Below are 15752 nucleotides of genomic sequence, written 5' to 3' on the forward strand. Positions count from 1 at the left end.
AGTGTTGGATCTTGCGTCTCAACTTTCTCTTCACAATATCCCACAGATTCTCTATGGGGTTCAGGTCAGGAGAGTTGGCACTCCAATTGAGCACAGTGATACCATGGTCAGTAAACCATTTACCAGTGGTTTTGGCACTGTGCGCAGGTGCCAGGTCGTGCTGAAAAAGGAAATCTTCATCTCCATAAAGCTTTTCAGCAGATGGAAGCATGAAGTGCTCCAAAATCTCCTGATAGCTAGCTGCATTGACCCTGCCCTTGATAAAACACAGTGAACCAACACCAGCAGCTGACATGGCACCCAAGACCATCACTGACTGTGGGTACTTGACACTGGACTTCAGGCATTTTGGAAATTCCCTCTCCCCAGTCCTCCTCCAGACTCTGGCACCTTGATTTCCGAATGACATGCAAAAGTTACTTTTATCCGAAAAAAGTACTTTGGACCACTGAGTAACAGTCCAGTGCTGCTTCTCTGCAGCACAGGTCAGGCGCTTCTGCCGCTGTTTCTGGTTCAAAAGTGTCTTGACCTGGGGAATGCAGCACCTGTATCCCATTTCCTGCACACGCCTGTATACGGTGGCTCTGGATGTTTCTACTCCAGACTCAGTCCACTGCTTCCGCAGGTCCCCCAAGGTCTGGAATCGGCCCTTCTCCACAATCTTCCTCAGGGTCCGGTCACCTCTTCTCGTTGTGCAGCGTTTTCTGCCACACTTTTTCCTTCCCACTGAGGTGCCTTGATACAGCACTCTGGGAACAGCCTATTCGTTCACAAATTTCTTTCTGTGTCTTACCCTCTTGCTTGAGAGTGTCAATGATGGCCTTCTGGACAGCAGTCAGGTCGGCAGTCTTAACCATGATTGCTGTTTTGAGTAATGGACCAGGCTGGGAGTTTTTAAAAGCCTCAGGAATCTTTTGCAGGTGTTTAGAGTTAATTAGTTGATTCAGATGTTTAGGTTAATAGCTCGTTTAGAGAACCTTTTCATGATATGCTAATTTTTTCAGATAGGAATTTGGGGTTTTCATGAGCTGTATGCCAAAATCATCAATATTAAAACAATAAAAGGCTTGAACTACTTCAGTTGTGTGTAATGAATCTAAAATATATGAAAGTCTAATGTTTATCAGTACATTACAGATAATGAACTTTATCACAATATGCTAATTTTTTTAGAAGGACCTGTACACATCAGGAAGGTAGTCAGAATCCTCAGTAACAGGCATGTAAGAGAACTGGAGAATGACCTAGTAGGACATCCTGCGACACATTCTTGTGGTTTAATTGTCAAGAGATTAAAGAAGGGGCAATACCTGGAGCAAATGCAAAGACTGCAAAACATTCCCCAGTGGAGGCGACTGCTGTCACTAGCGAACGCCGCTTGTCAAAGTACTGAGATAAGATGGTAACGGTGGGGAGAAAGCTGAGGCAGTAACCAAGTCCTGGAGAAGAAAAGGAGTGAATGTTACTAATACAGTACAGCCTGGTGCAAAAAAAACAAAAAAAACATTGAGAACTTTTCTTCTCTCTCTACAACAACCATGACACTTACCAGATACCACACCGATGGCCACATACATCTCCTCCACATTGCGTGCAAAGGAAGCTGCAATCATCCCCACACTAATGAGAAGGCCCCCAAGCATGACCACTGGCCGGTGTCCAAACCGGTTACTCAGCACTGTGGAGAGGGGAGCTGAAATACACAAGAAAGTTTTTGGTGATCTACTCTTATAGACGAAGTGAGAAGAGCATCCAGTAACCACTGCAGAAGACTTACCAGTGAAAGTAAGTATGAAGACACAGATAGAGATGATCCATGATATCCTGCTATTACTCTCATCAAAGTAGACCATAAGTTCATTGAAGAAGACCCCGAAGGACTTGAGGACACCATAAGTGAAAACCTCCACGAAGAAGAAGGCTGCTGCCACAGCCCAGCCCCAGCCTCCATCTGGCACTTCACTATAGACATTGGCACCAGCACAATGCTTCCTGATCATTCTCTTTATCTGCCTGGAGACACCAGAGGACCAAGTTAAGCTGAATCCATCATCCTCATAAATACAGTCAGTTTAGCAAAACAACCAACAGTCGCTATGGTGTACACATACACTGTTCTTATTACACCCTAAATACACATGTACATGGATTGTGGAAGGCCATCTCCTGGGGTGCACAGTCTGCAAAGTATGGAGCACCGTCTCTCGGGGTTCACAAAGGGTTTATATTGGAGCATCAGCTCTTGAGTTCAGGCCATTATCCACAACTGATCGGTTCAGACAGGTCCAATTTGAATGTGTCAGTTGCAGTGATGGAACGCCAAGTCCTCTGCTGCACAACTTTTCCAGACACCACAAGGAAAAGGACATGTTCACAATGGTCTCCTATGGTGTTCTGATTGACTCCAATGGAGACCAGAATGGGTGAAAGAACTCAGTGGATCATTGAGACACGGGCGGGACACCCTAGTGGAAACATAGTGTAATGGGGCTGGAGAGTCTGTTTTTGGAGTGCACTGGGAATAATAGTGTGTCAGTTATCGGGGTGCACATGGGGTGTAATATGGACTGTCAGCTCTTGGAGTGCACAGGGATGTAGAGTGAGGTTTCATCTCTTGCTTGCTGAATACAGAAGGATTAGTATATAGACACAATTCCCTGGGTACATAGGCAGTGGAGTGTCAGCTCTTGGGACACACGGAGAGGTGTAGCATGGAGTATGTATACACAGTGTGGATTGTAGGACCTTAGGGGAACACACAACGCATGAGTGTGTGTATGTATGTATGTATGTATGTATGTATATATATATATATATGTATATGTAGTGCGGCGGGTCGATGTGGAGGTACACAGTGTAGTGTGGAGTTACAGCTTTTGTGGTACACAGGAGGTGCACTCTTGGGATATACAAGGGTGTTGCAGTGTGGGGACGTCAGACCTCGAGGTATACAGGGTGTGTAGGGTGGAATGTCGGCTTAAAGGGAACCCAAGGTGAGAGGGATATGGAAGCTGCCATTTATTTCCTTTTGAGGGCTCAATGGGGTGCAGTGTAAAGTGTCAGCTCTTGGGGTTTATGAGACTGTGTATAGTGTGAACTATCAGCTTTTGAGGTTTACAGAAGCTGTAGAGAGGGAGCTCTTATGGTACACAGAGGCTGTACTATGGAATGTCAGCAGGGGGTGTAGATTGGAATGTCAGATCTTGGGGTTTAAGGGGGAAATGGGCAGGTAGAGTAGGGTTTCTGCTCTTGTGGTACACAGGGGGTGTAATATATATATATATATATATATATATATATATATATATATATATATATATATATATATATATATATATATATATATATATATATATATAGATCGGCCTACTGACATTTAAATCCCTGAATAATCTAGGCCCTGGATACATGAAAGATATGTTACAGCTGCGTAGCAATCCCCGCATTCTCAGATCCACAGGTTCTAATAATCTAGTCATACCCAGAGTCCACTTAGAAACTTTTGGTCCCAGAGCCTTCTGTCATGCTGCCCCTACGTTTTGGAACTCCTTACCTCAACAGATCAGGACAGCTCCATCCCTGGACGTGTTTAAATCCAGACTGAAAACCCACCTGTTCAGTCTGGCATTTGCAGAAATATAACTTTTGTTGTGTGAATACTTCATCCTACTAATTACTGAATCTGAGAGAGCCTAAGCGCTTTGAGTCCTATGGGAGAAAAGCGCTATAGAAATGTTATTGTATTATATTGTATTGTATTATATATATTTTATAGTGTCAGGTCTTGGGATATACAAGGGTGGGGGTGGTACTGAGGGGCTTACAGAGTAGTGTAGTGTTCAGTCCCAACTATTTGGGTACGTGGGGGGGGGGGGGGAGGTATAGAGTGGAGTGTCAATTCCTGACATACAACAGGGTTGTAATATGAAGCATCAATTCTTGGGATACAGATGGGGAGAATGTCAGCTCTTCAGGTACACAGAGCTCCTGGTTGGAGTACACAGCAGATGTAGTATGCCGTGTCAGCTCTGTGGTTATAAATTGGATTTTGCCTGGCTTGTCCCTTCTTAGGACACATATGGTGGGATGGAATAAGAAGTGTGAACGCTTACGGTGGCCACACACACCATACAATAAAAAGATCAATTTTTTCACCATTTCGGTCAAAACGATCAACTGTACAGAAAAATCTAAAGGCTTTTTTTTCTATTTGAGCGAGAAATCTGAATTTCCTAGTTTTGGTGTGTGGGGGGGGGGGGGGGGGGGGGGATCGGGAGTGTTGGATTTTTCTGATAATTTTTTTAAAGAGAATTGAATTGTGTAGGGTAGATTGATTGAAAACTCTGAAATACGGTCTATGCATCAATAAACTAACAATTTATCACAATGAAGTAAAAAGTGTGTGTGTGCGCGCATGCGTGCGTGCTACATTGGTCAGATTTTTTTAAACGTTGCAATCAATCAGAAGAATAGTATGGACTTCTCAAACTGAAATGAAATATAGAAAATTGTATGGTGTGCGGCCACCTTAAAAGGTGTCCACACACACCATACAATTTTTTAAATATCTTTTCAAATCAAGAATTGCAATTAACTTTTCTGATTGATTGTAACATTCCAAAATCTGACCAATGTACCACACACGTTCGTTCAATTTTTCCCCAATTATGGGGAAAAAATAAAATGATTGGAAACTTGGGTTGGGTACATCAAGTAATTGACAATCAACCCTACACCATTCAATTGTCATAAAAATTGATCAGAGAAACCCAACACTTCCGATCTTCTTTAATCGAATAAAAATGGGAAATTTGATCCGAATTCTCAGTTGAATGGAAAAAAAAAACTTTTGATTTTTCCAGGGCTGTGGAGTCGGAGTCGTGGAGTCGGAGTCGTGGAGTCGGAGTCGTGGAGTCGGAGTCGGGCAATTTTGGGTGCCTGGAGTCGGAGTCGGGAAAAAATGCACCGACTCCGACTCCTAATGAATTTGTAACTGTAATTAAAATAGAAAATATGATAAAATGTTCTATTTCTCAGATAATAGTCATTAAAAATAATGTATATATACAGTATATATACAGTAATAGCTGTGCTTAGTCCACAAAAATGAAATAAACCAGTCAAAATTAGTTACTTGTGCTGCTTCAATAAAGCAGTCCCCATATTTTTAAGGTCAGATATACATATCTGATTGTGACTGTATATATGATGTGTACACAGGAATCTCTTATATATACTAAATAACATCTATGCTGTAAGAATAAAGCCTGATGTGTAGCTGTGTCACTAATAGATGGTCAATGAGATGGAAATAATTCTGCATTGATGCTGATTTATGCAAATGTATGCACTCCCTTTGCTGATGAAATCAAATAATGTGATATGTTATTAAAATTTGGTTTGGTGACTACAAATTAAAGGGTAACTGAAACGGATGAAAAGTAAAGTTTTATACATACCTGGGGCTTCCTCCAGCCCCCTTCAGGCTAATCAGTCCCTTTCTGTCCTCCACCACCCGGATCTTCTGCTATGAGTCCTGGTAATTCAGCCAGTCAGCGCTGTCCGGCCGCATGCCGCTCTCACAGCCAGGAACATTCTGCACCTGTGCAATAGTGCTGCACAGGTGTAGTATGCTCCTGGCGGCGGAGTGTGTGCATGCGCACTACGCCTGACTGGCTCAAGTACCTGGACTCATAGCAGAAGATCCAGGTGGTGGAGGAGGACATCGAGGGACTGATTATCCTGAAGGCGGCTGGAGGAAGCCCCAGGTATGTATAAAACTTTAATTTCATCTGTCTCAGGTTTACTTTGTTACACAGTAGTACTATACTCTACATATGCACTCCCCACAGAGCTGCAGGGAATCCACTGAGAATGCTGTCCACATTAAACACAGAGGTGTTGTCTGTTTACAATCTCCTCATTCCCCTACAGAGTACCTGCACATCATTCTTACATGTACCCACACTTACATTGCCTTAGGCCTGATAGATGTTCTTTGTTCCGGTTTGTACCTTTTACAAGTACTCTTACCAAGGACTAGTTTTAGTCTAAAGGGAATAAATATAGTAGTCTACATATCCTTCTCACTTCAGTTGTCTTGTAAAATTCCTAAGCGTTGGCAGTTAAGAGACGAATTTCATGTTACATACTTTTAATCAACAAAATTGTAATATGCAAATTAGAGGAGTCGGAGTCGTGGAGTCGGAGTCGGTGGAATCCTAAACTGAGGAGTCGGAGTCGGTGGATTTTTGGACCGACTCCACAGCCCTGGATTTTTCGGGACAATTGTTCGTTTTTATCTAATTTCCATAAAATTGGATTATTTTATTGTATGGTGTGTTGCCACCTTTAGGGTACACTGTGGGGTGTAGTTATTAGTCAGATGTTGGGGTACATGACGAGTAGTGTGAAGTAACAGCTCCTGGTATACTCAGAGGGTGCAGATCTTGGCAGGGCTGTGGAGTCAGAGTTGAGGAGTCGGTGCAATTTTGAGTACATGGAGTCGGAGGTTTCATAAACTAAGGAGTCGGATGATTTTTGTACCAAATCCATAGCCGTGGTAAGTAATAAACTAAGGAGTCAGAGCCATTCTGGGTAGTTGGGAGTCACAGTCGGATGATTTTTGTACCGATTCCACAGCCCTGGTTGGAGTGCACAACAGTGTGGAGAGCAGTGGCGTAGCTAAGGAGCTGTGGGCCCCGATGCAAGTTTTACAATGGGGCCCCCCAAGCACTCTATACATAGCAATTGATACGGTGCACCAAAACCTGCCAATGGCAACTACAGAGTCAGAGGTGCAAGGAAGGGATGGGAAACAGTTTGTTAATGATTACCACTATTCAAAGTATCTATAGAAGTGATTATTATGAACACAGGACCAATAGAGAGCTAATACTGTAGTTGAGGGAGGGCCCTTCGGGGCCCCTCTGGCCCAAGGGCCCCGATGCGGTCGCTACCGCTGCACCCCCTATTGCTACGCCCCTGGTGGAGAGTCAGCTAATTTGTAGTTGTAGTAAGCTCCTAGGGTACACAAGAGTGTGGCATGTGTACAGTGTGTTGTAAAGCCAGTTTTACAAGGCTTCTTAAAAAATACAGCTGGCTCCTAACTTTTGAGGTTTTCTTCCAGGTTACCAGTACCTACAAATGTTTTGCCTGTCCACGGAATCCTATATTCATTTGTCCACTCCTGGTGTGGTGACAGTGTATATAGACAACACAGTCAGAATATGCAGTGTAGAGTGAATATATTACGCAATCTGTTTGCAGGTGCTACAACGGGTGTGTCTATAGGTAACAGTATACAAAAACTGTAGTATATGCCAGTGTATTAAGTTTCTAGGCAATATATATAGAAGGACTATATACTGTAAACTCACTACACTAGATACACACCAACAATCCTATACTATAACAACACTATACTGCTTGTATGATATACACACACACACACTAAGTATGCGTTACATATTCTGACAGTAATGACTAACTGTACTATACATTCACTATATACACAGCCTGATGAATCTATATGAACTCCTTATTTATTGTAATACAGCATATAGACAGTACAGTCTGTGATGCCCACTTATGATTCAGTGTTGATTATACAATCTTACAAATCTATGCAGTAGAAGGGTGAACTGTGAATATACTTCAAATGGATACTTTAGTTAGTCCCTCATATTACTGTACATAGAAGTGGTAAGTTTGTATAATCTAGATTATATCCTTAGCAGGCACCCTTAAGGTGACCACACACCATACAATTTTTTAAATATCTGTTCAATTCAAGAATTGCAATCAATGTTTCTGGCTAAAGGTGGCCATACATCAAGCGATTTGGCGGCCGATCGACCATCCAATTTATTATAATTGAGTTGGATGAAAATCGGTGCTGCCACGTGCATGCCTGACTGACAGTGCGACCAATTTCAATCTCAAAATTGTTTGCACAGTCGATTGCGCATGCTGCAAGATGTTGTGCAGACCTGCTCCAGCGGGTGCGCTGTGCAATTTCCCAGCCAACAAATCGACAAACCCCCAACGCTGTGCCCACCGACCCCCCCCCCCCCCCCCCCCGGTGCCCCTTGTAAAGTATACATTACCTGTCCGCGGCCTGCGCTTGTCCCTCCGCTGCTCCGGACACATTCCCCTCTCCATACATGCGCACCCCATGTGGTTTCCTAGTAAGGGCGCAATTGTGACGTCAAACACACGCCCACCCTTACTAGGAAACCACCTAGGGCGCTCGTATATGCAGTGGAGGAATCCCAAAAGCCAGCGGGGGCCAAGCGCAGGCCGCGGACAGGTAATGTATGCACTTTACACGGGCACGGGGGGGACATTTACATTAGGGGGCCACAGCGGCGAATGTGGGGCACAAGGTCGATCCCGGATCGATTTCAGCACGAAATTAATCTGGAATCGGCCTGTGATGTATGTGCAGCTGACAGATCTCTCTCTGATCAGATTCAATAAGGGCTGGTGCACACCGAGCGGCTTTTTCAGCGTTTCGGATCCGCTTGGTCAATGTATCTCAATGGGCTGGTGCACACCAGAGCGGGAGGCATTTTGCAGAAACGCATACTCCCGGGCTGCTGCAGATTTTGGATTGCGGATGCGTTTCTGCCTCAATGTTAAGTATAGGAAAAACGCAAATCGCTCTGAAAAACACACTTCAGAGCGGTTTGCCAGGCGGTTTTGTTACAGTAGCTGTTCAGTAACAGCTTAAGGGCCCTTTTCCACCAGCGCGTTTGCGCTGGCTGAATCGCAAAAACGCAAACTGCTAGCGATTTTACAATCGCTACGGTTTGCTTTTTAACATAGGAATCGCGGTAGGTCATTTCCACTACCGCGATTCGTTTTTTACTTGATCGCGATCGCGCCGCGGAGCGACTTTTGCCGCGATTTTGCTATGCAGTGCATAGCATAGAAAAATCGCGGGCGCGAACGTCGGGGAATCGCCGCTAATTGCGATTCAGCAATCGCTAGCGTTCAGCGTGAACGCTAGCGATTGCTAGTGGAAAAGGGCCCTTACTGTAACAATACATGAAATCTACTACACCAAAATCGCTTCACAAAACCGCAAAACGCTAGCTGAAACGCTACAGAAAAAGAAGAAAAAGCGTTTCAAAATCTGCTAGCATTTTGCGGATCTGCTAGCGGTTTTTGGTGTGCACCAGGCATTAGAGAGAGATATGTCTCTTGGTCTAAGCTGCCCATCATCGCTAGATGTATGGCTACCCTTATTGTAACATTTCAAAAATCTGACCAATGTTCCACACATATATGTAAAATTTTCCTCAATTATGATAAAAATATTTGGAAACTCAGAAAATTGCTTGGATGTATATATTAATAAATCGACAATCTACCACACACTATTCAATTTTCATAACAATTGATCAGAAAAATCCACCCTTTCTGATCAAATCCAAATCGGATTTCTTGCTCGAATGGAATTTTTTTTTAGATTTTTCCCAAAATCAGATAATTTTTTTTATTGAATTGCTGTAAAATTGGATAATTTTATTGTATTGTGTGTGGCCGGCCATGCACACAATCAAATCGATCGATAAAAACTAACAATAGTGTAAGAAATGAAAAATAAAACCTTTTTTGATAGAGGAAAAAAGAACCTGTTGCTTTTTCATTTTTTTTTTTTTTCAACAAAAATGTGATCGGATGTGTTGCAAAAATCAAATAGAAAAAATAAATTTAAAAAATGGAAGTTTTATTTAATTATTTGTTTGATATTTTCAGGAAAATCAGTCATAAGTATATGATATATTGGTTTGATTTGTGGGATTATTTGATCAAGCAGGGAAAAAAAAAAAAAAAAAGCGATCAGATTTCTCTGGTTGAAAAAAAGAAATAAAATTGAATAGTGTATGGGCCACCTATGACCATGAGGTGACAACGGTGTCATGACTATATTCTAAAAAGTGCTGCAGAGGATATAAATATATAAATAAGTAGAACAGCAGCAGCACAGTCAGTATACAGGTAGGACAGTGTAATTAGGGTATATAGCTAAGAGTACATAGTACAGTCAGTGTATGCAGTGCACATGCTGTGTATATAGGTCGTACATTCATAGTATACATAATACAGTCACTATATATAGGTAATTCAATCAGTATATAAATAACATTAAACAGCAGAAAGTGGGCAAAGTGCATAGTTACTGCGATCAGCGTATATAGATAGTATATTCCGTATATAGTGAACAGGCAATGTCTATAGTTAGTGCTGTCAGTGTATATAGATCGTATATAGTAACAGGCAATAATGTCTGTAGATAGTGCTGTCCGCGTACATAGATAGTTTTGTCAGAATATACAGAGTGGTAATAGCAGCATGTCCTCACTCACCCGCTCCGGCTTCCCCTCCCCCCATGCCCGGCGTTCTTCTTCTCCATATATACCGGCTACAGCCGGTCTGCCGGGGGCGCGCCTCACCCGAGAGCGCGCACCACCCATTAACCCTTCGGCTGCCTAGGGACAGGAACGGAAGGAGTTTTCTCATCGCTCTCGTCACAACAGTACATCATAGAGTAAGCGCATAAGTCTGACTGTCCAACTTGGTGTATCTAAAGAGCCGACACTACACCCCCTGCACAGCCGAAGAGCTGACACTCTATACTAGATCTACTGAGTACCTCAAGAGCTGACACTCCATTTCATACTTGCTGAGTACCCCAAGAGCTGACACTCCATTTCATACTTGCGGAGTACCCCAAGAGCTGACACTCCATGCTACACCTGCAGTGTATGTGTAGCCAAAGAGTTGAAACTCCATTTTACACTAGCTGTGTATCCCAAGAGCTGATACTCCATGCTACACATACTGTGTACCCCAATAGCTAAAACTTTATGCAACACCTACTGTCTACCTCAAGAGCTGACACTCTATTCTATATCTGTGTACCCCAAGAGCTGACACTTTATGCAACACCTACTGTGTACCCCAAGAGCTGACACTCCATTCTATATCTACTGACAACCCCAAACGCTGACACTCCATTTTACACCTGCTGTGTACCCCAAGAGCTGACACTCCGTTCTACACCTGCTGAGTGCCCTAAGATCTGACTCCATTCTACACCTGTGTACCCCCCTCCAAGAGCTTAAAATCCCTGCTACACCTACTGTGTACCCCAAGAGCTGACACTCCATTCTACACCTGCTGAGTGCCCTAAGATCTGACTCTGCATTCTACACCTGTGCACCCCCCTCCAAGAGCTGACACTCCCTGCTACACCTACTGTGTACCCCAAGAGCTGACGCTCCATTTACACCTGTGTACCCCAAGAGCTGACACTCCATTTCATATCTACTGTGCACCCCAAGAGCTGACACTCCATTTTATATCTACTGTGCACCACAAGAGCTGACACTCCATTTTATATCTACTGTGCACCCCAAGAGCTGACACTCCATTTCATATCTACTGTGCACCCCAAGAGCTGACACTCCATTTTATATCTACTGTGCACCCCAAGAGCTGACACTTTACAATACACTATTACAATTTATCCCAAGAACTCACTCTCCACACTGCACTGCCTGTGCACCCCTAACGCTGGCACTCTATAGCTCTCCCATCACTGTGTGTACCCTAAGAGCTAACACTCTTACACCCTTTGTGTATCCCAAGAGCTGACACTCTATAGTTCTCCCATCACTGTGTACCCTAAGAGCTAACACTCTTACACCCTTTGTGTATCCCAAGAGCTGACACTCCCATGACAGTGTGCCCCGGGACCCTGTAGCCGATAGACGGCACCCTCATTATGCAGTTGTAGAGTTTGCTCGTCATTAACCCTTTGTGCTCACAATGTGCCGCAGTGGGTGACGTACTTTCCCACAAGAGAGGGAGGGGAGCCCAGCAAAGCCGGGTAGAACAGGTTTCTGCCAGTCAGCGTAGGAAGAGGACATGTGCAGCAGCTTCCCATCCCCCGATCTGCATCGCGCCCTGCATTTCCTCCCGTGCTGCTGCTGCAGACAGATAGAGGACTCAGCTGCCTGTAACCAGTGTTATTATTTATTACTGGTATTCCATTTCCATTCAGTAACATTCGTCATGGGAGGGAGGGGAGGGGGAGTCACTCATGATCACTGTCAATAGGACAGTCTCATACTAACATTATTATAGCATCTTCTAATTCATTTCCATTTCACTTCCTGTTTTCTGTTATTACCATTCCTCAATGGGGAGAAGCACTAGCAGCATCCATTATCACTACCATTATTTTTATCAGTAATATGCACCATAGCTCCCCATACCTCCCAACTTTGTGAGAGGAAAAAGAGGGACACTTAAGCCACACCCCTAATCACGCCCCTGACACACCCCTAGCCACGCATACCATAAAGATTTCATAAGAAAAATATGTTGTTTTATAATTTAAACCACACTGGTCCTTTCTATCCTGGTTCATTTTCCTTCATATTAACATTTTAAAATTAGTAATATATCAATTTAAAGGATGGGAATAAAGTTTAGAGTCAATTAAACACATTTTTAGTAGAGAAATATATATATAACATAGAAAGAGGGACAAAGTCCTGAAAGAGGGACAGGGCTCCCAAAGAGGGACTGTCCCTCCGAAAGAGGGACAGTTGGGAGCTATGGCTCCCAACTGTCCATCTTTAGCAGGCACAGTCCCTCTTTGGGAACCCTGTCCCTCTATCTCCCTCATGTGTTCCTCTATAGGTGCGTACACACATGCGACTATAGTCGTTTGAAACGATCGTTCCCCGATCATTTCAAACGACGATTGTTTAAAAAAACAAACCTCCAACGATCATTAAGTCAAACGATGGACGAGCTAGATCGTTAAAAACGAAAGATCTGCCTTGGCGGATTTTTTTTAAACGACGATCGTTTGCAAAACTAGTACATCGTTAGAAAACGGTCGTTCGTAGTAGGCTTCATATGCACATTTTGTTATATCTCCATAGAACCTTTCATTTTAATGCACAAGCGCAACACGTGGTTTTCGTTATTTAACGTTCGTTCTATGAATGTGTCCTGTGACACGTTAATTGCTCCATGATTATACCATAATTGTCATTTTAATGGACACTAAAACAGGACAGAGTGTTTTTTTTTTTAATGTGTTTTCAACGCTGTATTATCTAAATGCTCTACCTACATACCTACAGCATAAGTTCTCATACTGTAATGTAATGTTCATAAAGTTAGTTTTATAGTGTAACGTACGTTTTTTTCCAGATCGTTCGTTAACAAACGATCAGATCGTTACACACTTAAAAACGACTTTTGCTTAAGTCGTTCTTTCATCAATTAAGATCGTTCGTCCACAACGAACGATCGTTGTCGTATGTGTGTACGTAGCTTATCTCCCTTATGTGTTCCTCCTTCAGGATTGATGCACAGATCTACAGGGAATGGACAAAATAATGGAAACACCTAACATTTTGGCATCATAATCTTTGAACATGTTTTAAGCAATCAAAACTTGACATATGTTAAAAAAATGTGTTTATTATTTTTGTTATTAGATATGTTTAATGAAAATAATTGTTTTTACAGATATTTAAAGAGACACTGAAGTGAAAAAAAATTATGATATTAAGATTTGTATGTGTAGTACAGCTAAGAAATAAAACATTAAGATCAGATACATCAGTCTAATTGTTTCCAGTACAGGAAGAGTTAAAGAGAATCTGTACTCTAAAATTCTTACAATAAAAAGCATACCATTCTATTCATTATGTTCTCCTGGGCATCTCTGTGCTGTTTCTGCCACTCCCTGCTGCAATCCTGGCTTGTAATTGCCATTTTTATGCAGTGTTTACAAACAAAAGACAAAGCAAGTGATATGCTCAGTGTGTGAGTCAGAGTGTGCAGGGGGCCTGGAGAGGGTGTGTATAGCTTCTAACCAATCACAAGCAGCACAGCACATTCCAGCCTGACTGCCTCAGCCCGACAGAGCCGACAGAGGAGAGAAGATTAGATCATATAACAGCCACTGTGCAACTAGGAAAGGCTGCAGTTAGACAGAGCACATTAGAACAGGTATAGGAACTTGTAGGATAGAAGAAATAAGGCTCAAAATTTTGTTACAGAGTCTCTTTAAGAAACTCCGGTTGTTATCTCTATGCAAAAAAGCCATTAAGCTCTACGACTTTCAAAGTCGTGGAGAGGGCTGTCTTCTGACTTTTATTATCTCAACTGTTAGTGAACAAATTTATTTTTCTCTGCCAGAGGAGAGGTCATTAGTTCACAGACTGCTCTGAAAGAATAATTTTGAATGCTGAGTGTTGAGTAATTTGCAGATATTATAGAATGATGCAATGTTAGAAAAAACACTATTTACCTGAAAATAAAAATATGAGAATATTTTCTTTGCTGCTAATCTTCTAGTAATTATTCATAGTACACAACCAATTCATTATATCATTTTTTTTTCTCTTCAGTGTCTCTTTAAACAAAAGTTGGTTATAATTTATAAAAATGGCAGATCTCTCAGACTTTCAAAGAGGCCAAATTGTTGGTGCTCATATGGCAGGCGCTACTGTAACAGAAACTGCCCGAATGCTTGGCATTTCAAGAGGTACTGTCTCAAAAGTAATGACTGCCTTTGAAAGAGAAAAACGTCCTCAGCAAAGCACAGTTGTGGCCGAAAGTCGAAGTTGTCTTATAGAGACCGTCAGACTCTAAATCGAATTGTTAGAAAAGCTCGCAAGACCAGGGCTCCTAAAATCACTGCAGAGTTGAATGAACACCTACAGAACCCAGTTTCCACAAAAAACTGTTTGTCAGGAGTTGCACAAATCTGGATTCCACGGAAGAACTGCAATTAGAAAACCTCTGTTCTCAAAGACAAATGTTTCAAAGCGTTTAGAGTGGTGTAGAAACCACCAGAATTGGTCCTTCGAGCAGTGGAAAAATGTGATTTTCTCTAACGAATCATCGTTTACCTTATCTCCGACCTCCGGCCGAGTGTACATTTGGAGACAACCGAAAGAAGCATTTCATCCAGACTGCCTTCTCCCAACCATAAAACATGGTGGGGGTTCTGTGATAATCTGGGGTGCTATTTCTTGGAAATCCGCTGGGCCAATGATTACCCTTCATGGAAGAATTAACAGCCGAGACTATTTAGGAATTTTGGGCGACCAAGTTCATCCTATGGTTCAAGAACTGTTTCCGGAGGGGAATGCCATCTATCAAGATGATAATGCCCCAATCCATACAGCTAGAATTGTTAAAGAATGGCACGAGGAACATTCTAATGAAGTGGAGCATCTCATCTGGCCACCACAATCCCTAGACCTCAACATTATTGAGATTTTATGGTCGTTATTAGAGATTCAAGTAAGAAGTCGATATCCGCCGACATAGTCTCTAATGTCCGATCAGGATTTGATTCACAAAACAATGGCAAATCGAATTGACTCAAATCCCGATTGGACATGTCGGATTTAATCAAATCGTAAATAGAATCGTAATCGCATCGTATAGTGTAGCAGGGCAGTTTCTAGGCTAAAATGCACCTAGGGCGAGGGTGTAAAAATTGCGCCCCCCCCCCCCCCCTCAGAGCCAGGTATAGGTGCCCGCAGTATAGGTTAGCCAGGTCTAGTTGCACTCAGTATAGTTGCCCCCAGTATAGGTTAGCCAGGTAGGTGCCTCCAGTATAGGTAGCCAGTATAGTTGCCCCCAGTATAGGTTAGATAGGCAGGCGCCCCAGGTATAAGTTAGATAGGTAGGTGCCCCCA

The 15752-nt window shown here is 42.7% G+C and overlaps 2 protein-coding genes across 7 annotated transcripts in view; one reads left to right on the forward strand and one right to left on the reverse strand.

Annotated features, from left to right (window-relative positions):
• Positions 1–15752, forward strand: part of LOC137541646 (arylsulfatase G-like) — a 127294-nt gene that overhangs the window by 17792 nt on the left and 93750 nt on the right. The window lies entirely within an intron of this gene.
• Positions 1–15752, reverse strand: part of LOC137541645 (monocarboxylate transporter 7-like) — a 61408-nt gene that overhangs the window by 10655 nt on the left and 35001 nt on the right. The window contains exons 1-4 of one of the 3 annotated variants that reach the window (XM_068263044.1): positions 10377–10447; positions 1778–2013; positions 1550–1693; positions 1311–1439 (exon numbers count right to left, since the gene is read on the reverse strand). In XM_068263044.1, the coding sequence (XP_068119145.1) occupies positions 1311–1439; positions 1550–1693; positions 1778–2013; positions 10377–10423 (556 nt within the window). In that variant the 5' untranslated portion in view covers positions 10424–10447. The other 2 variants (XM_068263045.1, XM_068263046.1) reach the window with 2 other exon arrangements.

Source organism: Hyperolius riggenbachi, chromosome 12 (assembly GCF_040937935.1).
Source record: "Hyperolius riggenbachi isolate aHypRig1 chromosome 12, aHypRig1.pri, whole genome shotgun sequence".
NCBI classification, from domain to species: domain Eukaryota; kingdom Metazoa; phylum Chordata; class Amphibia; order Anura; family Hyperoliidae; genus Hyperolius; species Hyperolius riggenbachi.